The sequence below is a fragment of the Bubalus kerabau genome, chromosome 9 (genome assembly GCF_029407905.1).
Source record: "Bubalus kerabau isolate K-KA32 ecotype Philippines breed swamp buffalo chromosome 9, PCC_UOA_SB_1v2, whole genome shotgun sequence".
Classification (NCBI taxonomy): domain Eukaryota; kingdom Metazoa; phylum Chordata; class Mammalia; order Artiodactyla; family Bovidae; genus Bubalus; species Bubalus kerabau.
Window position 1 is genome coordinate 35,890,631 of NC_073632.1, and position 22,705 is coordinate 35,913,335.

The following is a 22,705-nucleotide window of genomic DNA, read 5'->3' on the forward strand; positions in this document are numbered from 1 at the left end:
TATGTTTAATGAACCCCAAGCAGAATTCCTTTTTAAAGGATTCCCATGAAAGAAAAAAATATATATGGGATTAAAAAGAGAGAAATAATGAGAGAGAAAGAGAAAGAGTTGAGTCTTTACTGACAATAATGCTATGAAAAATATTTAGCAGTAATAAAAATAAATACTGCATATGTTTACTTTTCATATTAATTATTTTTAAAGAAATGTTAGCTGGACAAGAAATTGAGCCATGTTCAGTATCAAGCATTTATTTTGCTAGAAAGCATAAATTTAATTAATCTTGGATATACCAGCATCAATAAAACTGAATCGTTTAAGTCTTGAATGGAATCATAAACTATGTGGCAAGTATACCTGTGTCTTCTGTATTTGTTTGTATGTGTTTATGTGTACAGAGTGTTTATATGTTCACATGTATTTAAAAAAGACTAAAATATATAATTATTTTAAATGATTAAACAGTATCATCTTAGATCCATTGTCAAATAATGCTTTACAGTCAACTTATGGAAGCACCTATAATAGTCAACAATACCTCAGGTCAACACTTACTGTGAAATTTAAGGGGAGAGAATGGGGGGAGGGATTTAAAAAATTAAAATCAAATCAGTGTGTTGGGGGAGTATATTTTATCTTTGACAATTTCATGAGCAACAGTTTTCTGTTTATATTTTTTTCAACAGAACTACCCAAGGGAAAAAGTAAGGAAATGCATGCAAAGTATATATATTTTTTCTATTTACTACAACTATTGGCTTGCTGCTATACTTAAACTTGTGGGTTTTTTTTTTTTTTTTTTTTGGTTTTCTTGGTATTTATTTATTTATTTTTAATTTTTTTAAATTTTATTTTATTTTTAAACTTTACATAACTGTATTAGTTGTGGTTTTGAATCTTCCTTTTCAATGTTTTATGCATGGGAACTCTTTATTTTTTTTTCAGAATGAAAGAATATACAACCTGGGGAGGGGATGGTCAGAGTGAACTGGAAAGCATGGCACTCTAATTTCTTTGAGTCCTGTTCAAATTCATGCAGTCATCTAATAATATCCGCTGCTACTGCTGCTAAGACACTTCAGTCGTGTCCGACTCTGTGCAACCCCATAGACGGCAGCCCACGAGGCTCCCCCATCCCTGGGATTCTCCAGGCAAGAACACTGGAGTGGGTTGCCATTTCCTCCTCCAATGCATGAAAGTGAAAAGTGAAAGTGAAGTCGCTCAGTCGTGTCCGACCCTCAGCGACCCCATGGACTGCAGCCTTCTAGGCTCCTCCATCCATGGGATTTTCCAGGCAAGAGTACTGGAGTGGGGTGCCATTGCCTTCTCCGATAATATCCACAGTCATCACCAAAAAATATAACTTTGTTCCATTAACCAAAAGGGTATTATATTATGTTAGTGTAAATGTAGTCTCTGTAATGTGGTTAGTTCTGTAGTTAGAAAATAGAAGAGAAATTCTATTTCAGGCTAGATTTACAGTCTCTTTTCTGCTTTCTTTCTTCTTGTAATCCATAAATATTTTGGTGTGTTCACATGGTATATGACATTTTGTCCATAAAATGATCCTTTTTCCCTACAAGCACTATGAGCTCTGTGAAATTGCTTTGTTTAGGATGCATAACTTAGGCAGCACCCAGTGTTGCTTTAACACATATTATTAATGCTTGCTTGCTGACAGTTCAGTAAAGCTTGATACTTTGAGGTTGTGTCTTTTGCAAATGTATACTCTTCTCTGAAGATATAGGATATGTTGAACAGACAGAAAGAAAAATTATCAGTTTAACCCTGTTCAATTAACCATTAAAAGCCATCAATTCCTGTGTATGTAGCACTTTAAAAATTCTAGGAGAAATTAAAAACATGTTTAAAAATATATACCAATTAAAAAAAAATTTATGTGCACTTTGGTCTGGCAAAACTTAGGGCATTGAGACTCCTCATGTCATAAAAGTGCTGTAGAAAGTCCTGTGAAGAGAGTCATGAAATTGTACTGCAGCTCAGCCAGGGGGAGCAATCTATCTACAGAGAAGTTTGTGATCCTTCAGTCCTAGATTTCTGTGTGGGTACAGCATCTGGTGGACAGTGGCACTCTATATAGAAAACACTCTACACACCACTTCACCAGCAGGGAAATGGAGGACAACTGGAGATTTGAAAAATGGTATTAAGTAACATATTTATGTAACCTTAAGGCACTCACTTTATTACAATCTATATGATTCAAAAGTTCCCATAGGCACTGTGACTCCTTGATAATCTTCACAGTATTGATGTATTTGATAAATAAACATGCCTTCCCAGACATTAGTTTAGTATCCCAACTGTCTCCCTCCTTGGGAAGTTCTGTGGGTTGTGACATGGACAGTAATAAGGACAGGAAAAAAGAGTTTTCCTCGAAATAAATTATTTGCTCTAGTTTATCATCTGGACCTGCTTTTGTTGTTCTTATTGTCATATCGTTGAATTTATTGGATTTAGTAACATATTTTTTTACTTCAAGATTACTTTATTCAGTTATACTTCTCCAATCCTATATTCTTATTTTGCTATAACCACAACTTGTTAGTTATTTATTTTGTTTTGTTTTTCAGTTTAATACAAATCATGGTAGAGGAAATGGGGGAAGTGTACACGGGACCTTCCTGTGTATAGTTTTATCAATTCTAATGATCTATATTTTTTTCAAAATAAAAAGTAAAAAAATTTTAAAATCGATTGTAAATATGATTTCACAGTCCCTGTAGATATAAGGGTAATTTAATTTGTATTTATTAAGACAATTCAATAATTGCATCTTGAATTATCCCATATAATAAATGTTCGACAGCCTTTTCTTGCATATCATCTCAAATTAACACAGGTGTTTTTCTGCTTACAGAATAATATTCTGATATGATTGGAAGACACTTATTTTAACTTTGAAATCTCACAGACAGCTCGTAATCGATTTTGATGCATACCCAAATCTACTTCCAGTATTTTTTGATTGTTATCACTTTAGAAATTTCTTAGAAATATTTTTGTAGTTGGTGGTTCAGCTCAACAATAAGTTAAGCAATGCATTTAATTACTCCATGTTTTCCAGACAATTTTTGGTAAAGTTCTTAATTGTGTTGTTAATTTTAACTAAGTCACCTGTGCTTCTTCCTTTTGACTTGTAACACTTGGCCAAGCCATCCGTTGTATTTGTTTTATCGTCTGCCTGCTGTCTTGGGAGTGGCTGAATCGCTCATTATGCCCTCACGACTACAGGCCTGGTAAACAAAACTGTGTACCTGAGAGATCCATGAGATGACCTTAGGAGGTTCGATGACACTCTATGTTTCTAAAATAAAGTTCTAAGAACTCTTTCAGCATAAACATCTTCTAGTGTCAAAAATATATGCACCAAATAAAACTTAAAGAAATCTCATTCTTTTTCTTTAAAAAATCAGATGTTAATGTGTCTATGTTAAAGCATTTGACAATCATTTAAATTAACTTGACAAGCTTGTCAAGGCAAAATAAGTAAGAATAGAAATGTAGATAATAGCACTTCATATAAAATTAGTACCTGCACTTCATATAAAATTAGTGCTTATTTTAACATAAATATCAGCTTAATCTTGAGGCCAGAATAATGCTTTGTCTCATATAATACTGGCAAAAGTGGGTTCTTAAAAAGACACACTGTCTGAAAAGGACTCTGTAAGAAGAATTTGTCCTAAAAACAAGGGAAGTGTGTTTTGCTTATTCCTTGAAAATTCTTAGTCTATTTTTAGTGTCTTAAATCTGCCTCAGCAAAGCCTTTGTCTTGGCTAAACAAATATATTTTCAGTACAAGAAAATTTCACCTTATAATAAAAAGTTCAGAAGAAGTCTGTTCGTCCTTATCTGAGGATAATTTTAAAGCAACTGCAATAATTATCCTTATTGCTTACTTTTTATCCCAAATTTATTTCATATTGATCTGCTACTGCTGCTAAGTCACTTCAGTCGTGTCCGACCCTGTGCCACCCCATAGACGGCAGCCCACCAGGCTCCTGCGTCCCTGGGATTCTCCAGGCAAGAACACTGGAGTGGGTCGCCCTTTCCTTCTCCAGTGCATGAAAGTGAAAAGTGAAAGTGAAGTAGCTCAGTCGTGTCCAACTTTTAGCGACCCCATGGACTGCAGCCCACCAGGCTCCTCCATCCATGGGATTTTCCAGACAAGAGTACTGGAGTGGGGTGCCATTGCCTTCTCCACATGTTGATCTAGTCAGTAAGAAAATTTAAACTTTTTCCATCCTTTATAGACCTTATGATATCTTTCTAGATTCTTATCCATGAAAAATTTTAATTCCTCTCATATTCAGAACATCTTTATTGCTGTTCTATGAGGAAAAACTGAGAAATGGAAAAGCTTATTTTAAATATACATCGACATTAGTCTTCACGGCAGCTCTTATTGGTGCAATACTGCACTGGTACATGTATGTTTCTTTGTGTTAGAACAATTAAGTTGGAAAATAAAATTGGAATAATAATAACAAAAATACTATATTTCAGAACAGGAAAAGAAAGAACAACACATGGAACCAGGTAACTGTTTTTAAATTCCTCCATCCTCTTAATTTTGAGATATTAATTTGCAATTAAATCCTAAAATGCCATCAAATAGCATGGAATGTTAATTTTGTTTTTCTTTTCTTGTTTGATTCAGCAAAGTCACCAAAGAAGGAACAGTCAGGTGAGTCAGACTGGGGCTGCAGGGGTCTTTCTATCTGATGTCCAGGCTTTATTAATGCTGCAGCCTCAGACAGGGGGTAAGGACCAAGACGGGGGAAAGGGCAGGAAATCCTTCCATCTTATGAGATGTCATTTTTCTAAGTTCTGGACATAGAGTTAATGTCAAGGCCATGTAGGAAAATGGAAGCCGAGTAATATGTTACATTCTTGCTACTCAGCGTGTGTTCTGTGAACCAGCAGTTGTAAGGGTCTCCTGAGAGATTGTTAGAGATGCAGAATCTCTGGCCCCAGAGATTCTGAATCAGAATCTGCAACTTCCTAACATCCCCAGTGGATTTGTCAATGCAGTGTGTGAGAAGCCCCGTTATAGTCTAGTGTGAAAAACAAAAACAAAAGCAAAACCCTTCCTGTAAGTGCATCTGATCTTGCTTTGTTTTTAAATATGAAATATTTAATTCTAGCAAATATTCTCTGTCTATTCAAAATGTTCTTTACTGACACATCTTGAGTACTCAGGGGAGTTGTAGTGAGAGAAGTAGATTATGTCTCCAATCTATTTACATTTGAATGAGGGAAAAAAAAAAACAAATTGAGAATCAGACAAGCAGAAAAACACACATACAAACAAACAAAAACTAAGAATTCAGTACCTGTAGATATCAAATGATTTTCTTAAAGTTTCTGGGCATTTAACTTGCCCCGTTGTTTCAAATGAAAATAAAAGTATTTCCTGATCAAGGAACTTTAATGATCTGTGTGTGTATGTGTGTAGGTAGTCATAGCCTCATATGATGTCCATTAGTCATGCCGCCCATCATAATATATTTAAATGGAAATAGCATTTACATTACTGATACATTAAAATAAAAATTGGCTTTCCCAGGTGGCACTATTGGTAAAGAACCTGCCTGCCAATGCAGGAGATGTCAGAGACTCAGGTTTGATCCTTGGGCTGGGAAAAAACCCTGGAGGAAGGTACAACAACCCATTCCAGTATTCTTACCTGGAAAATTCTATGGACAGAGGAGCCTAGCTGGCTGCAGCCCATAGGGTCGCAGAGTTGGACCCAAATGAAGTGACTTAGCACACATGCACAAAATAAAAATTTTCAATATTATGTAAATAACCAAGCAAATCTAGCTAAATTACTTCTACCTGCATCACAAACCATAGCAAGTCAGATTCAAAACCACATTTCTTATTCTTCTTTCAGGTTTGTAAAACTTCCTCAGCAAACCCAAATCATTTAGGTGATTCTCCAACTAGTTCCCATGGCATCATTTTATTTTCCATATAAAAACACTTCACATACTTTTATGATCATATTACCTTTTCTATTTCCCAGTTTAAATAGAAATTAGAAGATAAGGATCGTTTTTTATATCTTTATCCCCACAGTGCCTATTATAATGTCAGGAACATTTTGGGCACTTGATAATGTTTGATTGGATGAAAAAAAAATTATCACATATGATAATATATTTTTTAAAAAACATAAACATGAATAATTCTTAAATAATTTATTATATGTAATAATCTCACTTTCACCACATTAGGTATTCCAAGGTAATGTTCCCACCATTTGGCCATAACATATATTCTTACTTGTGTACATATGCAGAAAGTTGAATTAGAGCATACATCAGAGAAATAGAAACATGAAGAGACATGAAGAATGATGATAGGTATAATCAGTTTTAAGAGTTTTAATAGCTAAACATTACCATCCAATATTTGACAAAATGCAGTAATTTAAATTTCTTGAAATCTTTTTCTCGCAACTATTGGGTAATTTATTGATTCACTTTCTTCTTTTCATTCCATTTTGTAGACTTTAAGGAAACTGCATTGGCTTATATATATAATCAATCAGATTCTTATATAATTTAAGATGGAAAACAAAATGAATGAGTCATGAATGAGCATTCTGTGTAGGGAGAAGGTATATGAATATCAGAAATCTGTGGTTCATGAAAGTAAAAGTGAAAGTTGCTCAGTTCTGTCCCACTCTTTAATACCCCATGGAATTCTCCAGGACAGAATACTGGAGTGCATTGCCTTTCCCTTCTCCAGGGGATCTTCCCAACCCAGGGATTGAACCCAGGTCTCCCTCATTGCAGGCAGATTTACCATCTGAGCCACAAGAGAAGCCCAAGAATACCAGAGTGGGTAGCCTATCCCTTCTCCAGCAGATCTTCCAGACCCAGGAATCAAACCGGGGTCTCCTGCATTGCAGGCAAATTCTTCACCAACTGAGCTATCAAGGAAGCCCTAATATATTTAAATTTTGTAAAAGAAAATAGCACAACATTGTATGTTCTTTTTCTCAGATATACTTTTTTCTTTAGTTTACAAGGCTATAATATAGTCTTTTTAAAAATGAAAATAGCTGTAAAACTATTTTAGAGAGATCCAAGGACACTTATAACTGATTTAGACCTTATTATTTTTTTTTTGTCCTTAACAGCTCCAAGTGAAAAACACATTAAAGCAAGTATGTTGACTAAAACTTGAAAAAACAAAAAGCGTATTTCAGCAGCTTACTCATTTAACTTTCTGCTTAGACAATGCTAATGCTAATTTTTAAGGCGGACTTACCAAATGTTCCTTGCTCTGATTATGTGTTGTGTTAAACAAATATGCATACTTACTCAACCTTGTATTGTTTTGTGAATCAGTTTTTCTCAAAATTTACCTCTAGAACTTTCATTTGTAAATGTTAATTTGTCTAGATCGTAACATCTTTTTGAATTGTTTGTATTTTTGTTTCCCATTGTGCAGAATGATAAGTGATCTCTTCAGTTTTTTTAAACATAGTAGACAGTTTTCCTGATGGTTAATCACTTGATCAAACCAGGAGGCAACATAATTTGTCTACTAGTGAAAGTTATTGTGTATTTAATGGAATGAAGCTCCCTACAATTTTATTATTTATTTATTACTCTTGCAATATCATAATTTTTTAAGGCTTTTATCCTCAAAAATTTTTAAATTTATATATTTTTAATTGAAGGATGATTGCTTTATAATATTGTTTGTTTCTGCCATACTTCAACATGTATCAATCATAAGTGTATATATATGTCCCCTCCCTCTTGAACCTTAGATTTTTAATAGCTATTAACTGGTAGCTGTAACATACTGTGGCATTTGCATCTATGAAACTTTGACAATACACTAAAGAATAAATGCTGTTTTCTTTGTTGGTATTTCTCAATTAGATGAAGTATCTAACAGATTGTCATTAATGATAATTATTTTAGGAAAAATGGTGTGTGAGCTTAGAAAAAAATATTCTTTCAGCTTCTCTAAACTTTGTCTATAAGATTTAAGATCAAACCACATTTTTATGCATGGTGTAAATATGTTTATATTTTCCTTTTGATTTAGAGGTACATAAGTATTAATGGTAGTACTAGTACAAAAAGAGAATGCATGTTTTATTTACTGCCAGGTTTTTGAGACAGAGTATGTCATTGGTGAATATATCAGAGAAAAATGGAAAATATAATGTTGTGTAGCTTGGTGTCTTTTTAAAAAATTACAGTTAAAAGTGTTTACATAGACATTTTAGACCTTAAGGAAAGGTGTAACATGAATCTAAAATTCCATTTATGTTTTCATGAAAATTTTTAGTTGAATATAAGCTGATTAGAACTTGATATTACTGAGTATTTAGTATGCTAATACTCAGTCTGTAGAAATGCATAATCAAGAAAATATATAAAACAAAATTGATAATTTTGCTGCAGTGGTTCAGAACTTTAGATTGGAGATTACTCTGAAAATGAACATTTTCTTCCTAGGAAAATGTGACATTTAGATAAAAATACTCATTTGCAATGAAAAAAAATTCTGTAAGTTATGCTATCTATGAAACACTATCCAATCAAGTTTTGAAGAGATCAGCATCTTTTGCAGGAAATTAACAAATTTAGCTTGCCAAATCATCTTAGACTCAATATAAAAGTCTCAAAAGAATTGATATCCATTTCCAGTGCACCAGCCCCAAGCATCCAGTATTGTGCATTGAACCTGGACTGGCAACTCGTTTCATGCATGATATTTTACATGTTTAAATGCCATTCTCCCAAATCTTCCCACCCTCTCCCTCTCTCACAGAGTCCATAAGACTGTTCTATACATCAGTGTCTCTTTTGCTGTCTCGTACACAGGGTTATTGTTACCATATTCCTAAATTCCATATATATGCGTTAATATACTGTACTGGTGTTTTTCTTTCTGGCTTGTATAGTTGAATGATTTGAACTTGACATAGGCATTATCTCCCAGTATAAAGTTAATTAAAAACAATTCATAAATTATTTAAAATCTCTGCTAGCAATGTGACTGTCCAATTCCCCAAATAAGAAGTTGTTTTGTTTTGTTTTGTTTTGTTTTTGATCTTGAAACCACACAACAGAAGAATATTTCCATAGCTTCCATATATGGTGAGATTATTTATAAAGTTAATGCCTAAGTCATCACATTACAAATACTATTGAAAATTCCTTCTGTTACTTACAAAGTATGGGGCACATAGTATTGTGTATGTAACCTGAATATTCAGGATATGATTTTACATTATCTTAAATTATGAGAGCAAGTGAGGAAGTGAGATGTATAGTTTAATATAAATTAAGTATTTATGGGATAATTGAATTAACAAGGAAAGGTGAGATTGACGGCTCTAGTGCAAATCTATGGGAAAAGTAAAAGGTAATTTGTCTTCAGCACTCAATTAAAGGAAATAACTAGAATGTGAATTGAATTTGTGGTGTAGAATTATTTGTTCTAGGTCCTAAGGAAACCAAAATCAGTATAAGAAAAATACTGGAGGACTTAGACTAGTTTGGAGCTGTATCAGTACAGGGTAGATGTTCTCATGGTGTCATGAGCTTGAAGAAAAGAGAAATCATTCAGGTTCAGTGATGTAGCATGCACTACGAAAGGGCACTTACTGCCTCCACGTGTAAAGTTATGCATCAGTGATTATGTGGATGGAGCAGGAGTGCCTTTTACCAACAGAGATGACAAACCTAGATTTACAATTTCTGCAGGTCGATAAAGATTCCATTATAATTGTTATTGTTCAATCACTAAGTTGAGTCCGACTCTTTGTGACCCCATGAACTGCAGCACACCAGGCTTCCCTGTCCTTCACTATCTCCTGGAGTTTGCTCAGACTCGTTCCCATTGAGTTGATGATGCCATCCAACTATCTCATCCTCTCTTGTTCTCTTCTCCTCCTGCCCTCAATCTTTCCCAGCATCAGGGTCCTTTCCAGTGAGTTGCATCTTCACATCAGGTGGCAAAAATATTGGAGCTTCAGCTTTAGCATCAGTTCTTTCAATGAATATTCAGGACTGATTTCCTTTAGGATCAACTAGTTTGATCTCCTTGCAGTCCAAGGGACTCTTGAGAGTCTTCTCCAGCACCACAGTTCAAAAGCATCAATTCTCCAGCACTCAGTCCGTATGGTCCAACTCTCACATCCATACATGACTACAGGAAAAACCATAGCTTTGACTAGACGGACCTTTGTTGGCAAAGTAATGTCTCTGCTTTTTAATATGCTGTCCAGGTTTGTCATAGCTTTTCTTCTAGGGAACAAGGGTCTTTTAATTTCATGGTTGCTATTTCCATCTGCAGTGATTTTGGAGCCCAAGAAAAAAAGCCTGCCACTGTTTCCATTGTTTCCCCATCTATTTTTGCCATGAGTGATGGGACCTAATGCCATGATCTTCATTTTTTGAATGTTGAGTTTTAAACAGTTTTAAACAGCTTTTTCACTCTCCTCTTTCACCTTCATCAAGAGACTCTTTAGTTCCTCTTCACTTTCTGCTATAGGGTGGTATCCTCTGCATATCTGAGGTTATTGATAATTCTCACGACAATCTTGATTCCTGCTTGTGCTTCATCCAGCCCGGAATTTCACATGATGTACTCTGCATATAAGTTAAATAAGCAGGGGGACAATATACAGCCTTGATATACTCCTTTCCCAATTTTGAACCAGTCCATTGTTCCATGTCTGGTTCTAACCATTGCTTCCTGACCTGCATACAGATTTCTCAGGAAACAGGTAAGTTGGTCTAGTATTCCCATCCCTTTAAGAATTTTCCACAGTTAGTTGTGATCCACACAGTCAAAGGCTTTCGCCTAGTCAGTGTAGCAGAAGTAGATGTTTTTCTGCAATTCTCTTGTTTTTCTCTTCAATGCAAAATGTTGGCAGTTTGATCTCTGGTTCCTCTGCCTTCTCTAAATCCAGCTACACATCTGGAAGTTCTCGGTTCATGTACTGTTTAAGCCTAGCTTGAAGGCTTTTGATCTTTAGCTTGCTAGCATGTGAAATTAGTACAATTGTACAGTAGTTTGAACATTCTTTGGCATTGCCTTTCTTTGGAATTGGAATGAAAATTGACCTTTTCCATTGTCATACTGCATTAAAAAAAAAGCCTCAACACACCCAGTTCTCCTTCCTGCAGTCCACTGCACATCCCCCCCAACTCCTTACCACCACGTTGGATAATGATATAGGGGTTGATGATATGACTAGTTATTTTCAAGAAGGAAGGGGATGAAACAAGTAGATTTTTAGATGCAGATCTTTTACACTACTCTTGGTGATCAAGAGGGAATATAGTAGACAGTGCTTAGCAAATACATTAGACATCACTCTCTTTTTCCCAAAGAACACTTCAAGGACCAGTATTCTTCAAACCATTGTAGAGTACTGCCATACATTGCTTTATTCCTCTTATCAAGGACAGCAGGGCTTTGATAATGTTTTCTTGTGCATATTTGACTAGCCTATGGTCAGTTTGAATTATGAGTAAAAAAGATACCAAAGACAAGATCAGAGCCAAAGTCTAGTTATTTTTAATTGTGGGTCTAAATTTGAATTAAATGACAGCAATCAGGAATTTTTCATTTCTTGGTTTTAGCACCACACTAGATTTTTGTTATGCTCAGACACCAAGCCTGACTCTGCTTATCACCTTAACTACATTTCAATACCTACCTGTGTGAGTCACACATCTACACACATCTATGTCCTGATCTACCAATATATGTCATGATCTTCCAGGAATATCCAGTATGCAGAATTTAAAAACAAAGTACCTTTGAATTTATTCAAATATATGATACTAGAAGACTGTTTGGGAACAGCTTATATTACTTAGAAAGTGACATGGCTTTTTTACTCAGTTTAAATATTCTGTCATGGAAATTGCTGGGGAAAAAGATCTATAGGCCTGAACTAGTAGATCTGATATCAGTGAGATGTGTCTAGACCACAGGTTGCATGTCCTATATGACACTGTATCTCAGTCATTTAGGGCAGACTGGGTATATTCGTATTATTCCAGAATAATAATTACTAGCAACTCTTTTCACCTGCTTAGTTTGGATGATAAATTATATGATCATTTAATTGGATAAATTACCCAAATCACATATGATGCTGCCTGATTGAACTTAAAATAGCACTGATACAATGCCAGGTGCTGGTTTGGGAATTTACGTACCATAAAAACTAGACTGTGATAGACCTGGGGCTGATTTAGATTGTAGGGCAAGATGTGCTTCTTGTTTAATCCTACTTATAAAGCCACAGTTGGTGTCCTGGGTGCTATCCTGAAACTGGAAAATGTCATGGTTTGGAGCTTAAGAATATTCATCAAATTTGGTTCAAAGAAAACCAAGCTAGATAAAGGAGTACTAGCAGAAGTAGAATCTGAGTTTAGTTTAGAACAAGGCAGCAGGGAGAAAGAGGAAAGAATTTCAAAGAGAAAATCAGAAATAAATTTTATGGAAGTATAATGAGTACAGCAAAATAACACTAAAATGTATGACTATTGAGACAAGTGCTATGTGACTTGAGTCTTATTAATAAAGCAATCTTTTGATATTGTGTTTTAAAGGGTAGCATGATACTGGGGCAGATCTAAAGTTTTCCATTAGGACAGGGACAAAAGAGACCTAAAATAATTCCACTTGATCAAAATCTGATGTAAGAAAAGACAGCCATTTCAATAGAGAATGGAGAGATTATTTTTGAGTATTGCTGATGCAGTTGGTATTCATTGCAAAGAAGTAATTTATTCCTAGGGCTTCCCTGGTTGCTTAGAAGTTAATGCGTCTGCCTGCAATGCGGAAGACCTGGGTTCAATCCCTGGGTCGGGAAGACCCCTGGAGAAGGAAATGGCAACCCACTCCAGTGTTCTTGCCTGGAGAATCCCATGGACGGAGGAGCCTGGCGAGCTACAGTCCACGGGGTTGCAAAGTCGTACACGACTGAGCGACACTTTGTACAACTTCAAAATATCAATTCTGGATGGTTTAGGAATTGAACAAAACAAGGCATTAAATAAGTACAGGAAGATATATTTTTATATTTTTTTGAAATACAGTTGAATCTCAAAAATTACATGCAAATTCAAGTTATAAAAAGTTTAATATATTTTATTATATTAAAATTAAATCCAATAAATAGATACCATAAAGAGATAAAAGACAAGCTGCTGCTGCTAAGTCACTTCAGTTGTTTCCGACTCTGTGCGACCCCATAGACAAAGCCCATCAGGCTCCCCCATCCCTGGGATTCTCCAGGCAAGAACACTGGAGTGGGTTGCCATTTCCTTCTCCAATGCATGAAAGTGAAAAGTCAAAGTGAAGTCACTCAGTCATGTCCGACTTTTCGCGACCCCATGGACTGCAGCCTACCAGGCTCCTCTGTCCATGGGATTTTCCAGGCAAGTGTACTGGAGTGGGGTGCCATTGCCTTCTCCAAAAGACAAGCTACATATGTGGAAAAGATGTCTGTAGCATATATTAGTAACTAGAGGTTAGTAGTGAAAAAAAAACTCTTAATAAAGGACAAAGAATTTGATAGAATAGTGGGTAGAAAAAAATAAGTAAAAGATATAAGCAAGTATCAAAAATAAAACAATAAAGACACAAAATGGCCTGAAAATATATCAAAATAGATTTAGTGTGTTAGTAATAATGAAAATTTTCTTAAAATCACAATAATACTATTTTATACATATCAAATTGACCAAAAATGGAGGAAAATGTTCATTCTGGTGATGCTTATGCTATGAAACAATAGAAACTCTTACATATACTGTTGGTATGAATGTAAAACTTTGGGAAAATATGGCATTTATTTAGAGTTAAACAAGAGCACATGCTATGACCTAGCACTTTCACTTCTAAGAAAATTCTTGCACATTGCACCAGGATTCATATGCAGGAATATTCATAGCAGCATTATTTATAATAATACAAAATTGGACAGGACCCAGTGTTCATTGGCAGGGGAATGGATCCATAATATATAGAATGTGTATACAGTGGGATACACTACACAGCAGTGAAAGCAGTCAACTACAGCTACTCCTATTAGCATGACTTGTGTAAAAAGTTAAACAGCTTATTTAAGTAAACAGTGAATCAAATAGGGCAGTGACAAAAACATGAGGGGAACTCCACTCGTAGGGGCTGGGGCAAAGGTTTTGTAGAGACTACCTGGAAGCAAAGCAAAAAAATATTAATTGGCTATGACATATATTGCCTTATTTGGGAAAATTTAGTTATTTGGCTCTTATGATAATTGCTCTTGAGTACCATTTTCTTGATTCAAGAAAAATCTTGTTTACTCTGCCTTTGGTTTCTTTATGTAAACCAGTAAAGGCACTAAAGCTGTTAAAGTCTAGTAGGCCATCTCGTTAAACTATTTTAACACTGCATCTCAGCACATTTTGAAGGAAGCCAATTACAAGAATTTAAAAATATAATTCAATTTATATAAAGTTTTATCACTAAACAATATAACTCAACCTGTGTATAATGGCTTTACCTTTGTTTGGAGATAAATTCATGTAATAAAATACTACAGAAAAATAAAGAAATGATTTATATAGAAATTGGGGCAATGATATTCTGAGATAAAGAGAGAGGTATGCAAAGAGTAGTAAGACAAATAAGAGGTTTCAAAGGCTTTGGTGATATTGTATTACTTAAGCTTACCGGGGGTTGGAAAGGTATGCATTTTTCACAAGGTTTGTATCTTGGAAGAGAATTTCTGTATTATTTAAAATTGGTTACAAAAAAATTCAAACACATTAAAGCTAAGTTTTCTCTGCTGCTTGCTTTGCTCTTAGGTGCCACATACATTTTATCCTTTAGGTAGTTTTAGTCTTGTTTGACTTCGAATACTATAAGGTATTGACCTGGCACGTCTAATATCCATTTCTTGTTCTTTAATACCTGAATTTACAGAGACTGAACGAACCAAAGAAGAGGTTGGTTCTGCCTCATCGAAAAAAGGTCAGTGCAGCTTAAAGAAAAAGATGTCATGACTATAACTTCTTTATGCTAAAGTTTCTAACTTAATGTATTGTTGAATGCTTATAGAAGAGCCTTATTTATTGATTTTACTATTTCACTGATATGGAACAAAGTCACTTTCACAAGATTTGTAGTACCTATGTTAACACGGCTTTGTCTTCAGTACTCTGATGCCAAACGTTTTTATTCTTTTAGGGTCATAAACTAGAGATAGTAATTATAGTCCAATTTTAAGTTAGTTTTTGAAAATAAATTGAAGAAATGCAACTGTGTAAACTCCACAGGATCCAATCATCTGGAAAGCATTCAAACTTAGTACACTGATTTATATGTTTAGGGTTTGAACAAACAGAACTTTGACCAGTAGAACTTCTATGAACAATGTTCACTTTATGTAAGAATAGTTAAAATTTACATTCCTTGGGATGCTTGCCTGGAAGGAAACATATTAGGAAGTTTGGAATTTAAGTTTTTAAATCTATTTTTCTTGTCACATCTAATCAGAAGCAACCATTATGTGAATATTGACTCTTCTTAGTTGACACTCTAAAGAATATCTTTAAGAACATTAATATATGTTAAAAATATTCAGTATGATGAGAAATTTACATATTCTCCATTCAAAATAAACTGGGGTAATTTTAAAATTTGTGATTTTGCTTTACAAATAGAAATGAAATCAATAATATATCCAGTGTCTTTGTAAGAATCTCAAGACACAGTTTAGCAACCCTATCCTACACACACACACACACACACAAACACTACACACATACCCTTTCCCATATATGCCACTAAAATGATTTAACATTTTTCTTCTTAAAAGCTCTTTATTGCATATGCTCTTTAGGAAAATATGTATCAGGACTATAGGGAGATATAAAATATATATGATACATATCCACATTCCCAAGTTATATTTATACATATATATAAATGAATATGTGGATATATTGATAAATGTATATATTAGTTAATAAACTATAAATTAATATGTTAGTTATATAAATTAGTGTACAAGTTACTATACACATGTATATACTAATGAAAGACAAAAAATTAAAGGATACTTAAAGGAAATATAAACTGTACTGTAAGATAATACCTAATTAGAACCAGTTGAATTATTTAATGGGTTTTCTTTTTCAAATATAATTCTAACTTATTATTCTGAATTTATAGTAGATAGAAATAAAATCTGTTTCCTAGATGGCTCTTTTCTTAGTAACCTAGTATTTGTGATGTCATTTTTGTGATAAGTGACCACGATACCTGTTTCATTGACATGTTTTACTAGGTATCAATTTGCCATAAGTGGCAGAGCCTTGAATTTATTGGAAGCCCATATTAATATATGTCATTCTTTTATGAGGTCTTATTCTAAAATCACTTTTGCTTGTCAGCATTAAGTGTAATGTGTAGGTAAAACCTGGGTGCTTCAGAATGGATAATTCCATGGTGTCAATAACAAGGCTAAGGGTCTAAATACAGATTCAGAGAAAGTCATAATCTAGGCATGGATACAGGGTACATGGATCTAGTAAGTTACTATAAGGTTAGTACATCTATATATGTGGAAGCAAGAACAGAAGGAAGGCAGAATTGTATTCAAAATCTTCAGCCATGAATGAAACCAGTGGGATGTCCAAGTAGCAGTTATATGGATTTTATCTGGAATTAGATTTCACATATTGAGCCTCGAGAAATCTTTGATTGTCAAGACAGTCTGGAGACAGAGTTGAAAGATTTGAAAACTAGTAGCTGACCCATACACAGACTCTGAATCGCTTGGAGCCTAGATATTTAGGGTAGAAATATGAGCACACATAATATGGAGTTAGTCAAGTCCCATTCGAGTAAACAGACATACTGAATTAATATTGAATCTTAATTTAGTGAATTCACTGAAATATTCAACCAAGAATGATCTCTGAGTAAGGCCAAACATTTTGGTTGGGATTAATTAGAACTGATTGCTAGGCTCAGAATGAAATGCAAGGAGGTAAATAACCTGTTTATGAAAATGGAATATTGGCATTATTTACTTTGCCTCTAGTTAATTAGATCTCATACCTCAATCATTAATTTAAATATGACTCTACATATTAGATTTCCTTCCAGCTATAGAAAATGAACAGAAACAAGTGTTCCTTCCAAAGCCATCATAAACATTTTGAAACTCAGGTAGGACTTAACCAGTCTGACAGGTGACAAATAACATTCAAAGGAGACTCTCCTCATTTGTCAGGTAGTTTCATTTCTCCTTATCAGTGATGATTAATCACACATGAAATATATATTGTTTCATCATATATATAGTAACCAGTCCCCAGTCTCCTTTAGGCTTTCTTTGTTTTTAAGATACTGGACTTTGTTATTCTACATTGAGGCTTGAACTAGGAACTGTGTTACAATGTTAAGTGGAAATTACTGATTTTACAATTGTTTTAAATGTTCAAAGTTAGAAAAATAATTAAATATTTTAAATTAATCACAGTGTGCCAGTTTATATCTAGTATAAATTGTTTAATCTTAAGCTTGCTTTTAAGTCAAATTTTATTTGGAGATATATAGTATTAAATCATCAATATGATAATTATCTTACTGTTTTATATTTGTTTTGAAGTTTTCAAATACCTTTCACTTTCATTCAACATATACTTGTGGGTCATACACTATGTGAAAACTTAAGGAAATATTCAGATATTACTTGAGCAATTAAAATCATGAATATATGAATCTTGATTGACACCATGAGTTATTTAGGCCTCTTTTTTTTTTTTTTTTTTGCTTTCAGCTAAATGTTTTCCATATGATCATAGTTTATGTTTGAAAGCCAACAGGGTAAATAGATAAATAGAGATAAAATGCCATAGGAGTTTAAAAATTATTCTTACCTGAGGAAAAGCAAAAGATTTGCTGTAAAAGGTGACTTTTAAATTTAAGCCATAAATAACAGGTAGACTTTAGTTATATAATAATTAGTTTAAAGAGTATCTTGGGCCTAGGTGACAGAGGAAGGCAAAGCAGAGGGAAACTGCATGTCTATGAAGAGTAATAACAATCTCAAGAATACAATATGAATTAATACAACTTGTGCTAATAATGCTGTAAGGGGGCCTGATTTTAAAATTCAGCTCTATCTTATGAGCACTAGAGAGTCAATGAAGAATTGTAAGTACAGGAATGATACTCAGACTTTTGCTTTAGAAAATTAATAGATGCTTGCTCCTTGGAAGAAAAGTATGACCAACCTAGACAGCATATTAAAAAGCAGAGATATTACTTAGCCAACAAAGTTCCGTCTAGTCAAAGCTATGGTTTTTCCAGTAGTCATGTATGGATGTGAGAGTTGGACTATAAAGAAAGCTGAGCACTTAAGAATTGATGCTTTTGAACTGTGGTGTTGGAGAGGACTCTTGAGAGTTCCTTGGACTCTCAAGGGATCCAACCAGTCCATCCTAAAGGAAATCAGTCCTAAATATTCATTGGAAGGACTGATGCTGAAGCTGAAACTCCAATACTTTGGCTAACTGATGTGAAGAACTGACTCATTTGAAAAGACCCTGAAGCTGGGAAAGATTGAAGGTGGGAGGAGAAGGGGATGACAGAGAATGAGGTGGTTGGATGGCATCACTGACTCAATGGACATGAGTTTGAGTAAACTCTGGGATTTAGCAATGGACAGGGAGGCCTGGCGTGCTGCAGTCCATGGGGTTGCAAAGAGCTGCACACAACTGAGCGACTCAACTGACCGACTGAACTGAGGCTAGTTAGGACATTTTGGCAATGATGTAGGCAATGTGCATTAGGATCTGATATTAGTCATGAAATTGGAAAGAAGGGATATTATATGAGCACTATTATAAAATAGGTTCTATGGAACTTGACATCTGTCCAACTTTACAAGGGAAAAATTCAGAAATTATCTAATAAAAAGTTTTGAAGCTGAGTACTAGAAGAATATTGGAGGAGGAAAGGGCCACCCACCCCAATATTCTTGCCTGGGAAATACCATGGAGAGAGGAGCCTGGTGGGCTACAGTCCATGGGGTCACAAAGAGTCAGACAAACTTAACTACTAAACAACAACAACTAGAAGAATATTATTTAATATAAATATGAAATGATAAAAATGAAAATGAGTAATAAAATGAGTAATAATGAGTAATAAAAATAAAAAAGAAAGATAAAAATAAACTATTTTGTGAAAGAATACAAGATTAATTTTAGACATATTTAAAGTGCTGTGGAACATGCAAGTAACATCAAGTGAATTAAGTCAGACAAAGGCATGTATCACCCAATTTTACTCATGAGCAGAATATAAATAACAAACAGAAAACTAAAATAAATCAACAAAGAAAACAAAACATAACATGTAGATAGATCAGAGTGGTGGGAAAGGTGCAGGGGGGATGAATGTGTAAATACGATAGTAATGACTGGAAACTAAATTTTTGGTGGTGAGCATTCTGTAATGTATTCAGAAGTAGAAATATAATCTTGTACACATGAAAGTTATATAACATTATTAATCAGCGTTACCTCAATAGTATTATATAGTAAGACATAAATACTAAAGCCACTAGCTTTAATTTGAGAAAGCATCTTTTGGTATCTTTGTAATAAAAGTGAGATTGAAGTTTGCTATAGGCTGGAACTTTGCAGGTAAATTAAACAGTGATAAAGTAAATAAAAAGAAAACAAACCTGAAACTATAGAAAACCAACCTCTACACCTCACAGTTCATTTCAGGACTGTCTGTCCATAATCAAGGCATTACTGTATAAGAATGGTAGCTACTTTGTTTCCTTAGTAGCTGGAATCTCTGAAGGTGTGCAGCACAAATCTACATTTTTCCCTAAAATAGACCCCTCCAAATGTTGATAAATATGAATGGTGTGATCCGAATGGTGTGATCACTTATCTAGAGCCAGACATCCTGGAATGTGAAGTCAAGTGGGCCCTAGGAAGCATCACTATGAACAAAGCTAATGGAAGTGATGGAATTCCAGCTAAGCTACTATCAAATCCTAAAAGATGAGGCTTTGAAAGTGCTGCACTCAATATGCCAGCAAATTTGCAAAACTCAGTGGTCACTGAACTGGAAAAGATCAGTTTTTATTCCAATCCCAAAGAAAATCAATGGCAAAGAATGTTCAAGCTACTGCACAATTACACTCATTTCACATGCTAGCAAAGTAATGCTCAAAATTCTACAAGGTAGGCTTCAACAGTATGTGAACCATGAACTTCAGGATGTTCAAGCTGGATTTAAAAGACAGAGGAACCAGAGGTCAAATTGCCAACATCTGATGATGGATCATAGAAAAAGCAAGAGAGTTTTAGAAAAACATCTACTTCTGCTTTATTTACTATGCTAAAGCATATGACTGTGTGGATATCAACAAACTGTGGGGAATTCTTCAAGAGATGAGAATACCAGATCACCCTATCTGCCTCCTGAAAAACCTGTATGCAGGACAATAAGCAACAGTTAGAACCGGACATGGAAAAACGGACTGGTTCCAAATTGGGAAAGGAGTAATTCCAGGCTATATATTGTTACCCTGGTTGTTTAACTTATGTGCAGAGTACATCATGCAAAATGCTGGACTGGATGAAGTTCAAGCCTGAATCAAGATTGCCAGTAAAATGTCAATAACCTCAGATCTACAGAGGACACCACCCTTATGGCAGAAAGTGAAAAGGAACTAAAGAGCCTCTTGATGAAAGTGAAAGAGGAGAGTGAAAAAGCTGGCTTAAAACTCAGCATTCAAAAACTAAGATCATAGCATCCAGACCCATCCCTTCATGGCAAATAGATTGAGAAACAATGGAAGCAGTGGCAGAGTTTATTTTTCTGGGCTCCAAATTCACTGCAGATAGTGACTGCAGCCATGAAATTAAAAGACACTTACTCCTTGGAAGAAAAGCTATGACAAACCTGCTGCTGCTGCTAAGTTGCTTCAGTCGTGTCTGACTCTGCGCGACCCCATAGACGGCAGCCCACCAGGCTCCCCCGTCCCTGGGCTTCTCCAGGCAAGAACACTGGAGTGGGCTGCCATTTCCTTCTCCAATGCATGCAAGTGAAAAGTGAAAGTGGAGTTGCTCAGTTGTGTCCGACTCTTAGCGACCCCATGGACTGCAGCCCACCAGGCTCCTCCATCCATGGGATTTTCCAGGCAAGAGTACTGGAGTGCGGTGCCTAGATAGCATATTAAAAAGCAGAGACATCACTTTGCCAACAAAGGTCCATATGGTCAAAGCTATGATTTTTCCAGTAGTCAAGTATGAATGTGAAAGTTGGACCATTAAGAAGGCTGAGTACTGAAGAATTGATGCTTTTGAACTGTGGTGCTGTAGAGGACTCTTGAGAGGCCCTTGCACTGCAAGATCAAACCAGTCAATTCTAAAGGAAATCACTCTGGAATATTCATTGGAAGGACTGATGCTGAAGCTGAAGCTCCAATACTTTGGCCACCAGATGCAAAGAGCTGGCTCATTAGAAAAGACCCTGATGCTGGGAAGGATTGAAGGCAGGAGGTGATGGGGGTGACAGATGATGAGATGGTTGGATGGCATCATTGATTCAATGGACATGAGTTTGAGCAAGCTCCAGGAGATGGTGAAGGACAAGGAAGCCTGTGTTCTGCAGTCCATGGAGCCACAAAGAATTAGATAGGATTTCGCAACTGAACAACAAAAAAAGTCTGATATTACATGCAGAAGACAACATGCAACCAAGTTGGTTTTATTTCTGGAATGCAATTTCAAAAATCAACATAATTAACCATAATAATATAAAGGGAAATTAAACTTTTCATAAATGATGCATTTAATGTATTTCATATTAATGTAGAAAGAAACTTCCCTATTCTGAGAATATATATACAAAAACTATTAACAAATATTATACTCAATAGAAAAAATGGAAAGATTTCTCACTGAGAATTGGATAAGACAAGGATGTCTGCTATCAGCACTTGTATTAAACATTATACTGGGTATTCCATCCCTTGCAATAAAGTGATAAAAAGAAGTAATTTGTACATAAATAAAAAAATAAAACTATAACTTTATTCACAGGTGAAATTGTCTATTTGAAAAATTCTTTTTTAATTTTTTTAAAAATTTCTAAAGAATCTACAGATGAACTATTATGACTGAGTGAATTTAGCAAGTTTTATATAAAACTTTTCCCTTTTTTTGCTCTAGTTAATATCATTAACTTTTTGAAAAGATCATGGTCATTTACACTGCAGACACTTTAGGTTTTCTATAATTGTTTCTTCAGAATATTTTTTAATATGTTCTTTATATCCCACGTTTGATTAAACTAAATCTTTGGCTTAACTTGATTCCATTTGAATGCTTTGGCAAGGATACTTCAGAGGTGATACTGTTGTATATCATACTGTGTGTCATTAGAAACACAGAATATCTGGATGTCCCATTATGGATGAGTGGTTCTAAGTTTCATCAGTGTGTTAAGTTGGTGACAACCACATTTTCGCTTCAAAGTTGCAGTTTTCCCAGTGCAGCTCTTGAAGGTATACTTGGGTATGATGGCAATATTCAGTTTCTCATTCATCCTTCTTCTAATAGTTGCCAATGTCCTCTGAACAGCCTTG

The 22,705-nt window shown here is 34.8% G+C and overlaps 1 protein-coding gene across 41 annotated transcripts in view; it reads left to right on the forward strand.

Annotated features, from left to right (window-relative positions):
* TRDN (triadin) overlaps nucleotides 1-22,705 on the forward strand; it is a 414,851-nt gene that overhangs the window by 280,422 nt on the left and 111,724 nt on the right. For 40 of the 41 annotated variants that reach the window (XM_055535018.1, XM_055535007.1, XM_055535006.1 and 37 more), the window contains 5 exons: nucleotides 687-704; nucleotides 4,531-4,563; nucleotides 4,685-4,711; nucleotides 7,178-7,204; nucleotides 15,001-15,048. In XM_055535018.1, the coding sequence (XP_055390993.1) occupies nucleotides 687-704; nucleotides 4,531-4,563; nucleotides 4,685-4,711; nucleotides 7,178-7,204; nucleotides 15,001-15,048 (153 nt within the window). The remainder of the gene's footprint in view (nucleotides 1-686; nucleotides 705-4,530; nucleotides 4,564-4,684; nucleotides 4,712-7,177; nucleotides 7,205-15,000; nucleotides 15,049-22,705) is intronic. The other variant, XM_055534990.1, reaches the window with a different exon arrangement.